This window comes from Lynx rufus, unplaced genomic scaffold, assembly GCF_022079265.1.
Source record: "Lynx rufus isolate CCGP_SWC_20201006 ecotype Redwood Valley unplaced genomic scaffold, mLynRuf1.p SCAF_18, whole genome shotgun sequence".
Classification (NCBI taxonomy): domain Eukaryota; kingdom Metazoa; phylum Chordata; class Mammalia; order Carnivora; family Felidae; genus Lynx; species Lynx rufus.
Genome location: NW_025814832.1, coordinates 36,438,719 through 36,452,844, shown reverse-complemented (window position 1 = coordinate 36,452,844; position 14,126 = coordinate 36,438,719). Strand labels below are relative to the sequence as shown.

At 38.8% G+C, this 14,126-nt stretch overlaps 1 protein-coding gene across 8 annotated transcripts in view; it reads left to right on the top strand.

The window, feature by feature from the left end:
• Positions 1-14,126, top strand: part of CEP112 (centrosomal protein 112) — a 420,870-nt gene that overhangs the window by 70,372 nt on the left and 336,372 nt on the right. For all 8 annotated transcript variants that reach the window (XM_047081540.1, XM_047081543.1, XM_047081542.1 and 5 more), the window contains one exon: positions 13,092-13,178. In XM_047081540.1, the coding sequence (XP_046937496.1) occupies positions 13,092-13,178 (87 nt within the window). The remainder of the gene's footprint in view (positions 1-13,091; positions 13,179-14,126) is intronic.

Here is a 14,126-nt window from a genome sequence, read left to right as displayed (position 1 = left end):
TTTTTTTATTTATTTTGGGACAGAGAGAGACAGAGCATGAACGGGGGAGGGGCAGAGAGAGAGGGAGACACAGAATCGGAAACAGGCTCCAGGCTCCGAGCCATCAGCCCAGAGCCAGACGCGGGGCTCGAACTCACGGACCGCGAGATCGTGACCTGGCTGAAGTCGGACGCTTAACCGACTGCGCCACCCAGGCACCCCTGAACACTCCTGTTTTAAAAGCTACTTACCGGGGCGCCTGGGTGGCGCAGTCGGTTAAGCGTCCGACTTCAGCCAGGTCACGATCTCGCGGTCCGTGAGTTCGAGCCCCGCGTCTGGCTCTGGGCTGATGGCTCGGAGCCTGGAGCCTGTTTCCGATTCTGTGTCTCCCTCTCTCTCTGCCCCTCCCCCGTTCATGCTCTGTCTCTCTCTGTCCCAAAATAAATAAAAAAACGTTGGAAAAAAAAATTTTAAAAGCTACTTACCTTTATTTAGCTTGAGTTCATTGGGAGTATGAACTCAGGCTTTGTACCTCTCTGGCCTGGTGACCTTGAGCAGGTACCTCTTTGTGCTTTAATGAGTCAATATGGATACATTATTATTAACTAAAGTCCAGGATTTACTTTAAATATATGTAGTTATATATGTAGTATATATGGAGTTCTATAGTTTTGTGGGTTTTGAAAAATGTATAATGTCACATGTCTGCCATTCTAGTATCATATAGAATAATATGCCCTAAAAATCGCTATTTTTAAAATGGACTTGCCAATGTCATTTTGAGGATTACTTGAAATAATGAAATAATGCAGGTAAATTGTTAGGAACAGAGCTTTGCAAATAGGTTATAATCAATCCAATGTTTGTTGTTTTTCTGCTTCTGCAATTTCTTTTCTTTTTCAATGCTTATTTACTTATTTTGAGAGAGAGAAAGAGAGAGCAGAGGAGGGGCAGAGAGAGAGGGAGAGAGAAAGAATCTCAAGCAGACGCCATACTGTCAGTGCAGAGCCCAGTGTGGGGCTCGATCCCACAAACGGTGAACCGTGACCTGAGCCGAAATCAAGAGCCGGGCGTTCAACCTACAGCCCCCCAGGCGCCCCTGTATATCTTTCTTTGTGAAGTATTTGTTTCATGCTATTACACTGAAAAAGAAATAAGGTTATTTGCCACTTTATTATTAAGTTGTAAGAGTTCTTTTAAATTCGGGATACAAATCAATATTTTATATTCTAGATACTTTTAATATTCTGGATATAAAATATATTTTTCTACTCTGGATATAAATGGAAAAACTTTGTTTTTTGGTACATACATAATTAGGATGTCTTCTTAATATCACTGGGATGAATTCCCTTATCACTGTAAAATATCCTCTATCTTTTATAGCAGTCTTTGTCTTGGCTTGCATGAGCATGGCTTATCTTTTTGTATCCTTTAATTTTCAATCGATTTGTGCATTTATATTTAAAACAGAGTAATGGTAGACAACATATAGTGGGGCCATTCTTTAAAAAAGTAGCCTTAACAGTCTCTGTCTCATTAATTGGAATTGTTAGTTCGTTTAAATTTAATGTAATTATTGATATGGCTGGTTGGCTTTAAGTGTACTTTCTTGGTATTTGTTGTCATCATTACTTCCCCCCCATCCCCCACTCTTTATTGTCCTATTTTCAGCTATTCATTTAAAAAGTTATTTCATTTAAATTTTTCTATTGAGGGGAGCCTGGGTGGCCCAGTCGGTTGAGCGTCAGACTTTGGCTCAGGTCATGATCTCACGGTTCGTGGGTTCGGGCCCCGCGTCGGGCTCTGTGCTGACCGCTCAGAGCCTGGAGCCTGCTTCGGATTCTGTGTCTCCCTCTCTCTCTGCCCCTCCCCTGCTCATGCTCTGTCTCTCTCTGTCTCAAAAATAAATACACATAAAAAAACCCAAAAAACAAAGAAAGAGACACTCCCTTTATTAAAAAAAAATTAAAAAAATTTTCTGTTGAATTCTTAAGTTATATATCCCTTGATAGTTTTCTTTATTGGTTGTTCTAGGGCTAAAAATGTGCATCCTGACCCTGTCAAGGTCTATGTAGAGTCCATAAGGAACCGCTTCACGCTGGACCTTTCCCACACTCTGCTTCCCACGTTGCAAATCTAACAATTAAAAAATAGTATTCAGTTTAACCCTGTCCCGATTCCCTGTGCTATTGTTGACAAAGTTCTGCATGCATTAAACCCCACCTTCCAGTGTCGTTACTGTTACTTTAAATAGATGTCTTTTGAGGACATTGTAAGAGAAAAACACTCTGGTGTGTTTATGCACTTATTTACTATTTCAAGTACTCTTCGTTCTTCTGTATCTGAGTTTGTATCTGGTGTAATTTCCTTTCATCCTCAGGAACATCTTTTATTACTTCTTGTGGTACAGTTCTAATAGTGACAGCCTCCGTCAATGTTTCTTTTATCTGAAATGTTTTTTCTTTTCCCCTCTTAGCACTTCTAAGATATTGCTCCTTTGTCCTCTTGGCCTCTATTGTTTCTCACGAGCAGCAGGCAGTCATTCTTATTATTGTTCCCCTGTAGATAATGTCTCTTTTCTTCTGGCTGTTTTTAAAACTTTCTCTTTCTCTTTGGTTTTCAGTAGTGAGACTATACACACCTGGATGTTGTTTTCTTTGTATTTATCCCGCTTAAGAGTTCACGGAGCATCTTGGATCTCTGAGTTAGTGTTTTTTTATTTTTTATCAAACTTGGGAAGTTTTGGGCCATTATTTCTTTAAATATTGCCCTCTCTTTTCTAATTGCCCTCTTTAGGTGTATTTAGACTCTTTGATTTTTGTCCCACAGGTTCTTTAAGTTTTGTTTATTTTTTCATTAATTCTTCAATCTTTTTTTCTCTCAGGTCATTGGGTTAGGTAATTTCTATTGATGTGTCATTAAATTTACAGACACTTTCTTCTGCCATTTCAAATGTACTGTTAAGCTTATCAAGGGATTTCCCCCCCCCCCACCTTTCAGTTATTATAATTTTGCATCCTGGAATTTCTGCTTATTTCCTTCTTACAACTCCACTTTGCTGCTGAGATTCCTTATCTCTTCTCTCATTACAATAAATTTTTATTTAATTTTTTGAATATATTTTCCCCTGCTTCTTTCAAGTATTTATATTAACCGCTTTAAAGTCATGTATGCTAAGTAGGTTCATCTTGGGCCTTATTAACTCCTTTCATGTATTTGTTGTTGCCTATAGACACTTTTCTTTTTTTCATGTTTATTAATTTCTGCATGAAGGACATTGTGGATGATACATTTTAGAGACCTCTAGATTCCGTTGTCTTCCTCCATAGAGTAGTGATTTTTGTTGTTGTTGTTCTGGTGGACTGTTCAGTTATTGGGCAATTACCTCTACCTTGTGTAAACTTGGTTTTGCATTCTATTAGGCAAATATATGGAAAGCCAAAGATATTTCTCAAACTCCTCCAATATGGTGGGCTCTAATCTACAAACCCTGTCTCTTTTGAGGATCTTATAAAGGTTTGCTTTTAGGTTTTATTGGGCAGGTTAAAGCCTAAAGTGTGGCCTTTGTAGTGTTTCAGCTGGATGCCCAGGTATTTCCAAGTTGTTAGGAAGGTGTCTCCACAATTTGTTTGGGCTGGGCCTTCAGTATCTCACGGCACTGTTTAATCTGTGGTAGCCATTATATTTCCTAATTATAGCAGCCGTGCATTGTTATTTACCTAGTGCCTGCACCCAGTGCGGCTCATGCACACTCGCATCCCAGCCCATGGTCAAGGACTGGCAGGGGTCCCTATTGGCAGTTCTCACTTCCCTAGTGCCCTCTACTTAGAATTCCAGCTTCTTCAACTGTCCTGAACTCTGACCTTTGCCTTTCCGGTTCAGTAGAGCTTTGGGGCTCTACTTGGGACTCCAGTTGTGCCCATGCAGAGAGCCAGAATGGTAGTGGGGCTCGGCTTATGAGGATGACAGTATTGCACTATTTTCTTTCTTTTGTCTTTTTCTTTTTTTGTGAGGAAGAGAGAGAGAGAGAGAGAGAGAGAGAGAGAGAGAGAGAGACGGAGAGAGGGAGAGGATGAGGGGCAGAAGGAGAGGGGAGCCAGAGAATCTTAAGGAAGCTTCATGCCCAGTGCGGTGCCCGATGTGATGCTCGATCTCACAACCCTGAGATCATGACCTGAGCCGAAATCAAGAGTTAGTCGCTTAACTGACTGAGCCCTCCCAGGTGCCGCCCTGCATTTCCTGTTTTCTAATACCAGGAATGGGTACCTCATCTATTTTATCCTGTTCTGTGGTTGTTAACAGTGGGAGGTGAGTTTGGTACTAGTTACTCCATTATAGCCTGAAGTAGAGCTCCATGGTTCTTAAGTTGAAATCAACAGTGTAATTACTGAGCCCAGTGAAAGAAAACTTAAATGTTGTTAGGAGTCAGACTTACTGGGAGGTCAAACAGATTAGTAGTGTTATATCCTATCTTTCAATGTCAGTCTTTGTGTAAGCCTGTTTACTGCTTTTTCATATGCATATAGGTATGTGTATATAGGTGCACACATATGTACATACATCTCTATATCTATATTTATATGTCTATATACATCTCTATAAATCTATGTATCTATATTTGTATCCTGTATTGTGTTTATATATGGTGCTAGAAAGATTGTTTCTGTAGTCTAATCATGATAATTTATCATGAATCATGCCCTAGAGGCAGAAATATAGAGCTATTCTGTGGTATCAAGATAAGAGTTTCCAGAAAAGAGAAACCCCTTTATTGTTTCTGAGATACTCTTATTATTATTATTATTATTATTATTATTATTATTATTATTATTTTAGAATGGTAATGGAGAAACTTTCTTTTTAATACCACCCTTATAATAACTTGGTGTTCACTCTTTTTTTTTTTTAATTTTATTTTTTAAATTTACATCCAAATAGTTAGCATCTAGTGCAACAGTGACTTCAGGGGCAGATTCCTTAATGCCGCTTGTCCATTTAGCCCATCCCCCCTCCCACACGCCCTCGAATAACCTTCTGTTTGTTCTCCATATTTAAGAGTCTCTTGTGTTTTGTCCCCCTCCCTGTTTTTATATTATTTTTGCTTCCCTTCCCTTCTGTTCATCTGTTCTGTGTGTTAAAGTTCTCATATGAATGAAGTCATATGATATTTGTCTTTCTCTGACTAATTTCGCTTAGCGTAATACCCTCTAGTTCCATCCACGTAGTTGCAGATGGCAAGATTTCATTCTTTTTGATCACCGAGTAGTACTCCATTGTATATACACACCACATCTTCTTTGCCCATTTATCCATTGATGGACATTTGGGCTCCTTCCGTACTTTGGCTGTTGTAGATAGCGCTGCTATAAACATGGGGGTGCATGTTCCCTTTCAAAACAGCACACCTGTATCCCTTGGATAAAGACCTAGTAGTGCAATTGCTGGGTCGTAGGGTAGTTCTATTTTTAATTTTTTGAGGAACCTCCATACTGTTCTCCAGAGTGGCTGCACCAGTTTGCATTCCCAACAGCAGTGCAAAAGAGATCCTCTTTCCCTGCATCCTTGCCAACATCTGTTGTTGCCTGAGTTGTTAATGTTAGCCATTCTGACAGGTGTGAAGTGGTATCTCAGGGTGATTTTGATTTGTATTTCCCTGATGATGAGTGATGTTGAGCATTTTTTCATGTGTCAGTTGGCCATCTGGCTGTCTTCTTTGGAGAAGTGTCTATTCATGTCTGTGCCCATTTCTTCACTGGATTATTTGTGTTTTGGGTGTTGAGTTTGATAAGTTCTTTATAGATTTTGGATACTAACCCTTTATCTGATATGTCATTTGCAAGTATCTTCTTCCATTCTGTCGGTTGCCTTTTAGTTTTGCTGATTATTTCCTTCGCTGTGCAGAAGCTTTTTATTTTGATGAGGTCCCAGTAGTTCATTTTTGCTTTTGTTTCCCTTGCCTCCAGAGATGTGTTCAGTAAGAAGTTACTGCGGCTAAGGTCAAAGAGGTTTTTGCCTGCTTTCTCCTCTAGAATTTTGATGGCTTCCTGTCTTACGTTTAGATCTTTCATCCATTTTGAGTTTATTTTTGTGTCTGGTGTAAGAAAGTGGTCCAGGTTCATTTTTCTGCACGTCGCTGTCCAGTTTTCCCAGCACCATTTGCTGAAGAGACTTTTTTTTTTTTTCCATTGGATACTCTTTCCTGCTTTGTCAAAGATTAGTTGGCCATACGTTTGTGGGTCCATTTCTGGGTCCTCTATTCTGTTCCATTGATCTGAGTGTGTTTTTGTGCCAGTAGCATATTGTCTTGATGATTACAGCTTTGTAATACAGCTTGAAGTCCAGAATTGTGATGCCTCCTGCTTTGGTTTTCTTTTTCAAGATTGCTTTGGCTATTTGGGGTCTTTTCTGGTTCCGTACAAATTTTAGGATTGTTTGTTCTAGCTCTGTGAAGAATTCTGGTGTAACTTTGATAGGGATTGCATTGAATACGTAGATTGCTTTGGGTAGTATTGACATTTTAACAATATTCACTCTTCTAATCCAGGAGCATGGAATATTTTTCCATTTTTTGTGTTTTCTTCAATTTCTTTCATAAGATTTCTATAGTTTTTAGTGTGTAGCTTTTCCCCTCTTTGGTTAGATTTAATCCTAGGTATTTTATGGTTTTTGGTGCTGTTGTAAATGGGATTGATTCCTTGATTTCTCTTTCTGTTGCTTCATCGTTGGTGTATAGGAATACAACCAATTTCTGTGCATTGATTTTGTATCCTGCAACTTTGCTGAATTCATGAATCAGTTCTAGCAGTTTTTTGGTGGAATCTTTTGGGGTTTCCATATAGAGTATCATGTCATCTGGGAAGAGTGAAAGTTTGACCTCCTCCTCGCCGATTTGGATGCCTTTTATTTCTTTTTGTTGTCTGACTGCTGAGGCTAAGACTTCCAATACTATGTTGAATAACAGTGGCGAGAGTGGACATCCCTGTCTTGTTCCTGACCTTAGCGGGAGAGCTCTCAGTTTTTCCCCAGTGAGGACGATATTAGCGTTGGGTCTTTCTATATGGCTTTTATGATCTTGAGGTATGATCCTTCTCTCCCTACTTTGTTGAGGGTTTTCAAGAAAGGATGCTGTATTTTGTCAAATGCTTTCTCTGCATCTATTGAGAGGATCATGTGGTTCTTGTCCTTTCTTTTATTAATGTGATGAATTACATTGATTGTTTTACGGATATTGAACCAGCCCTGCATCCCAGGTATAAATCCCACTTGGTCGTGGTGAATAATTTTTTTAATGTAATGTTGGATCCGGTTGGCTAATATCTTGTTAAGGATTTTTGCATCCATGTTCATCAGGGAAATTTGTCTATAGTTCTCCTGGTGTTCACTCTCTTAACCAAGTTATCAAATGTTACATTGGCAATATGGGGACAAACCAACCTTTTCCTAATAAGATGGAATGAAAAGGGATATAACATCACATTAGTGTTAATCCCATGAAAATCGAATAAGTCTAGTCATCTGGAAGCATCAGACAAATCCAAACTGAGGGACTTTCAGTAACTGGCTATACTCTTCAGAAATGTCAAGATCAAGAAACACAAAGAAAGACTATTCCAAATTAAAGGAGATACAGTTGATATGATAACTAAGGGCAGTGTGTGCTCCTGAATTGGATCTTGGACTAAAAAAATAGCTATAAAGGGCATTATTGTGATAATCAATAAAGCTTGACTATAGATTGTGCATTAAGTAATCTTATTGTGTTACATTACATTTCCTGATTTCGATAAGGGCTGTGATGTTAAAAGACAGCATCTTTGTTTTAAGGAAATATACACTGAGTTTTTTAGGGATAAAGAAGCACGGCATCTCTAGCTTTCTCACAAATGGTTCTGAAAATAGTTTTATGTACATCTGTAAGTAGATATAGATACAAAAAATTGATACAGCACATCGGGCCAAATATAAACAGCTTGTGAATCTGGGTAGAGGGCATATGGGAGCTCCTTGTACTATTATTGCAAATTTTCTTTAAGTTTAATATTATACCAAAGTAAAAAGTTACAGCAGAAAAATCAAATAGTGATACATCTCTAGGTTGCAAGAACAGAGATCCATCAAGCTTACCTAAAATAAAAAGGAGTACAGAGACTTTCAAATTCAAGTATGCCTAGTCTCATGGAGACTATTAGGGCCTGAGTTTGCTTACTTCATGTTTCAGATGCCGTGTGGTTTCTAGTCTTTGCAGTCGTGGTGCATTTGCTTTGCTCTCTTCTGTATACTGGATTTATCTGCTTTCTCTTGGTTGTTGCCCCTCTAGAAATTGTTCCTCAAAGTCGCTAACTTGCTGTCCTACTTCAGATTCTTGAGAGAAATATCACCGTTATTCTCTAGCTAATGCATTGCTTAAACATATGTCAAGTGTTTATTCTTAATCGGGTCACAGGATTGAGGTGGAACAGATGGAGAAGGTGGGTTGAAACATGCAACATAGTTCCATGGCGTTTAGGGCTTTCACTCACAAGCCTACGGTGTAATAAATTCTCTTGAAGGCGCTATAGAAAGATACGGCAGTGAACTGCGTCTCCTGTATCCGCCCAGCTTGCTTATATTGCTTTTTGAGTTTACTTTTTAATAGACTCCTAAAATGCTTCTGTTGAGGATCTCCACGTGAACTTGGATCACCCAAGTTTCTGCTAAAATGAGGAAGAAGTATGATGGGAGTTAGAGGCAAGAGAATGGAAACATTCAGAATTTCTTTCTTTTGTATAGTAAATGGATGACTGCTTCCCTCCCCACTACTGAGTGTTTAAAAAACCATGAGTCTGTGTTAACTTTTGTTGTAAAACTTTTAAGTTTCATTTGACTATGTTGATTTGATCATGCATGTTTATCTTAAGTTCAGATTCATTATTTAAAAACAACTTTTTTTTTTTTTAAATTTTTTTTTTTCAACGTTTATTTATTTTTGGGACAGAGAGAGACAGAGCATGAACGGGGGAGGGGCAGAGAGAGAGGGAGACACAGAATCGGAAACAGGCTCCAGGCTCTGAGCCATCAGCCCAGAGCCTGACGCGGGGCTCGAACTCACGGACCGCGAGATCGTGACCTGGCTGAAGTCGGACGCTTAACCGACTGCGCCACCCAGGCGCCCCTAAAAACAACTTTTTAAAATTTTATTTAAATCCAAGTTAGTTAACATATAGTGTGATAATGATTTCAGGAATGGAATTTAGTGATTCATCACTTACATATAACACCCGGTGCTCATCAGTGCGCTCCTTAATGCCCATCCCCCCACCCAACACCCCACCAACAACCCTCAGTTTGTTCTCTGTATTTAAGAGTCTCTTATGGTTTGTCTCTCTGTCTGTTTTTATATTATTTTTTGCTTCCCTTCCCTTATGTTCATCTGTTTTGTATCTTAAATCCCACCTATTAGTAAAGTCATACATTTGTCTTTCTCTGTCTGACTTATTGCGCTTAGCATAATACACTCTAGTTCTATCCATGTTGTTGCAAATGGCAAGATTTCATTCTTTTTGATTGCTGAGTAATATTCCATTGTGTGTGTGTGTGTGTGTGTGTGTGTGTGTGTGCACATACATACCACATCTTCTTTATCCATTCAACCATTGATGGACATTTGGGCTCTTTCCATACTTTGGTTATTGTTGATAGCACTGCTATAAACATTGGGGTGCATGTGCCCCTTCGAATCGGCACACCTATATCCTTTGGATAAATACCTAGTAGTGCAATTGCTGGGTCGTAAGCTAGTTCTATTTTTACTTTTTTGAGGACCCTCCAGACTGTTTTCCAGAGTGGCTGCTCCAGTTTCCCATCAGCAGTGCAAAACGGTTCCTCTTTTCTCTGCATCCTCGCCAACATCTGTGGCTTCCTGAGTTGTTAATTTTAGCCATTCTGACAGGTGTTTTGGTTTGTATTTCCCTGATGATGAGTGATGTTGAGCATCTCTTCATGTGTCTGTTAGCCACCTGGATGTCTTCTTTAGAAAATTGTCTGTTCAAGTCTTTTGCCCACTTCTTCAGTGGATTATTTGTTTTTTGGGTGTTGAGCTTAAGTTCGTTATAGATTTTTGGATACAAACCCATCATCTGATGTGTCATTTGCAAATATGTTCTCCCATTCCATCAGTTGCCTTTTAGTTTTGTCGATTGTTTCCTTCGCTGTGCAGAAGCTTTTTATCTTGATGAGGTCCCAATAATTCCTTTTTGCTTTTGTTTCCCTTGTATCTGAAGACATGTCTAGTAAGAAGTTGCTGTGGTCAAGGTCAAAGAGTTTGTTGCCTGTTTTCTCCTCTAGGATTTTGATGGCTTCCTGTCTTACGTTTAGATCTTTCATCCATTTTGAGTTTATTTTTGTGTCTGGTGTAAGAAAGTGGTCCAGGTTCATTCTTCTGCATGTCGCTGTCCAGTTTTCCCAGCACCATTTGCTGAAGAGACTGTCTTTTTTTCCATTGGATACTCTTTCCTGCTTTGTCAAAGATTAGTTGGCCATACGTTTGTGGGTCCATTTCTGGGTCCTCTATTCTGTTCCATTGATCTGAGTGTGTTTTTGTGCCAGTAGCATATTGTCTTGATGATTACAGCTTTGTAATACAGCTTGAAGTCCAGAATTGTGATGCCTCCTGCTTTGGTTTTCTTTTTCAACATTGCTTTGGCTATTTGGAGTCTTTTCTTATTCCATACAAATTTTAGGATTGTTTGCTCTAGCTCTGTGAAGAATGCTGGTGTTATTTTGATAGGGATTGCATTGAATACGTAGATTGCTTTGGGTAGTACTGACATTTTAACAATATTCACTCTTCTAATCCAGGAGCATGGGATATTTTTCAATTTCTTTGTGTCTTGTTCACTTTTTTTTCATAAACTTTCTATTGTTTTCAGGTTGTAGATCTTTTACCTCATTGGTTAAGTTTATTCCTAGGTTGGGGTGCCTCAGTGGCTCAGTTGGTTGAGCATCCAACTTCGGCCCAGGTCATGATCTCATGATTTGTGAGTTCGAGTCCCATGTCAGGCTCTGCGCTGGCAGGTCAGAGCTTGGAGCCTACTTGGGATTTTTTGTCTCCCTGTCTCTTTTCCTCTCCCCTGCTCACGCTCTGTCAATCTCTCTCTCAAAAAAAAAAAAAAAAAAAAATTTATTCCTAGGTATTTTGTGGTTTTCAGTGCAATTGTAAATGGGATAGATTCCTTGATTTCTCTTTCTGCTGCTTCATTATTGGTGTATAGAAATGCCACAGATTTCTGTACGTTAATTTTATATTCTGTGACTTTGCTGAATTCATGTAGTAATTCTAGTGGTATTTTGGTGGAGTCTTTTGGGTTTTCCAAATAGAGTATCATGTCATGTGGGAAGAGTGAAAGTTTGACTTCTCCCTTGTGATTTGAATGCCTTTTCTTTCTTTTTTGTTGTCTGATTGCTGAGGCTAGAACTTCCAACACTACGTTGAACAACAGTGGTGAGAGGGGACATCCCTGTCATGTTCCTGACCTTAGGGGTTATTACTTTTTTTTTAATGTCTATTTATTTTGAGAGAGACAGAGAGAGAGAGCGAGAGAGCGATTATTTATTTTGAGAGAGAGTGAGCGAGCAGGGGAGGGGCAGAGAGAGTGGGAGAGAGGGAATCCCAAGCAGGCTCCTCACTGTCAGGCCAGAGCCTGATGTGGGACTTGATCCCATGAACTGTGCGATCATGACTTGAGCTGAGATTAAAAGTTGGATGCTTAAACTATGGAGCCACCCAGGCACCCCAGATTCATTACTTTTTTGAAACAGGAATTGAAATATATAAAGTATATTTCAAAAATTTCCAAGAGATTATTTTGACAGTATATTTCTAATATTATAACAGAAAATTTTCCTGAAGGTTGTAGACTAATTTTTTTGAGTACCTACTTTGTGTCCTGAGTATAGTTACTTAAATGATATTACTGAAAATAGGTGCACCTTGGTAGCTTAGTCGGCTAAGCATCTGCCTTCGGCTCAGGTCACGATCTCACAGTTCATGAGTTCAGGCCCCGCGTCGGGCTCTGTGCTGACAGCTCACAGCCTGGAGCCTGCTTCGGATTCTGCGCGTCCCTCTCTCTCTGCCCCTCCCCCGCTCATGCTCTGTCTCTCTCTGTTTCTCAAAAATGAATAAATGTTTAAAAAAAAAGTTAAAAAAAAGATATTACTGAAAATAAGCTTCACAACTCATTGAGGCGAGTTTGACTAGCAGGAAAGGAAATAGAATCTCAAAGGGTGACTTTCCCAAAGTCACGATAGTTAATATAGTGGCATTAAAATCCAAAGTAGAAATGAGGTCTGTTAGACTCCGATGTATACACTCTTGCAAATGGTAAGGAATCCGGTGTTCAAATACTTTCACATTTTGAGATAATTAGTTTTATGTTATTTGTCTTAAAACATGTCACTATTATTTTTTTAATTCTGAGATGCACCCATTATTATCAACAATTTGGTCACATTTTGGCTGGTTTTGCTCAGAGCGCTGGTACAGTGTCTGTTGGTGTTAGGAGGATAAAAGGAGTTGTTAATGAATGCTTGAAAGTGACTTCCTTGAGGTAGTCGGGGTCTATGATTCCAGGAGACAGAACTGGAGAATCTTTTAAGAAAAATGTACAGTTATCAGTGATATGCCCAAATTGTGGACATCCACTCTCAAATTGTCACATTCAAGTGTGGAGATAAATAAGAGTAGTTTTAATGAACATGTAGCTATGAGAAAAGACAAAAAGTAAAAAGGTTGATTCGAGACCACATTAAAAATAGTAAGCAAAGGCTAAACCATTGGCTTTAGAAAAATTTCAGATGACTTTTTTTAGGGGTGGAGTGGGGTGGGGATAACTGGTAAATCTGTATTTAGTACTCTCAATGTTGTCTGTCAAGTGAAATTTACCTGAAGCACTTAACTTAGCTTGGAAGTAATCAAAGAATGTAACCAACATGTTGGTAAAGTGATGTGATTTGCTAGACCGGTGGCTAGAAGGAAAATGTGGAGAAGGACACTTTCACATCAGGAATTATTTTCATTGAGTGGGGGACTTTTGCCAAAGGGAAATAACACCTTTGAAATTTTTTTCTTGAAGTTGGACATAAAAACAAAAATGATAGAAGCCAAATGCCACGAGGAGAAGCTGAAACTGCAGCAGAAACATGATGCCGATGTTCAGAAGGTAGGCTCTCTACCGTTTATTCTTTCATTAACGTTGAATACTCAGAATATTCTAGGTCTTGTGACCATCCATCCCATGGTCCACTGATTAAATAGTCGTTATAAATAGGATTTGCTAATTAGTATTTTGGCCAAAGTCGGATCTTTATACTTCACTTTCTAAACAAATGTGTTTATGTAAATCCTTATAGTTGCCACTACCTTGAGTTCTTCCTCTGTTGTGTGAAGGCTGGCCTTCTTAGAGTCCTTAATCTGCATTCTAGCATTACCTTTCGTAAAAGCTGAAGTAAGACATCAACTGTACACACTAGTGTTTGTTTTAGTCTGATATTCTTTTTGGTTTTCTGGAAATTAAAATTTGCTTTTTGATTTAAAAAGGAACTTTTGGATTTAGTTCTGTTTGTAATAGACTGCATGCATTGTGTTGGTAGCACTGAATGTACGCTTCTTTTTCCCAGTAGCTCACTGGGATTTATGCCTTTCTGTGTTTCCATTTGTATTTTTAAAGAAAACTTATTTTTATTCTTAATGGGCACAGCAATAATAATCAGTTTATGGTTATCCTACATGGCATTTGAGTGGTTAGCATATTTTAGTATTGATTTCAAAAATTGAGTGATATATACATCTATATTTCAATGCATAAAGATTAATCCAAATTGAAACTTGGCATTTACTGTTGCACCACTAAGCCTGATTCTGCGTCACAAAACTGAGTGACAGAGATGGTGGCAGAGAGTTGAAGCCACACATCACATATCCAAGCTTTCTTAAAAGCTGAAAATATATTCATATTTAGTCAGGTGCCTATTTGGCTCATTTTCTTTCAAAGCAACAAGAAGGAAACCACTGATTGAAAATTAGAAAGAGAAAAAATATTGAATCCTTTTCCTTCTTCTTTCTTCTTTCCCATTCACATTTTGAAGGCCAGTATTACTTTCTGCTCTTA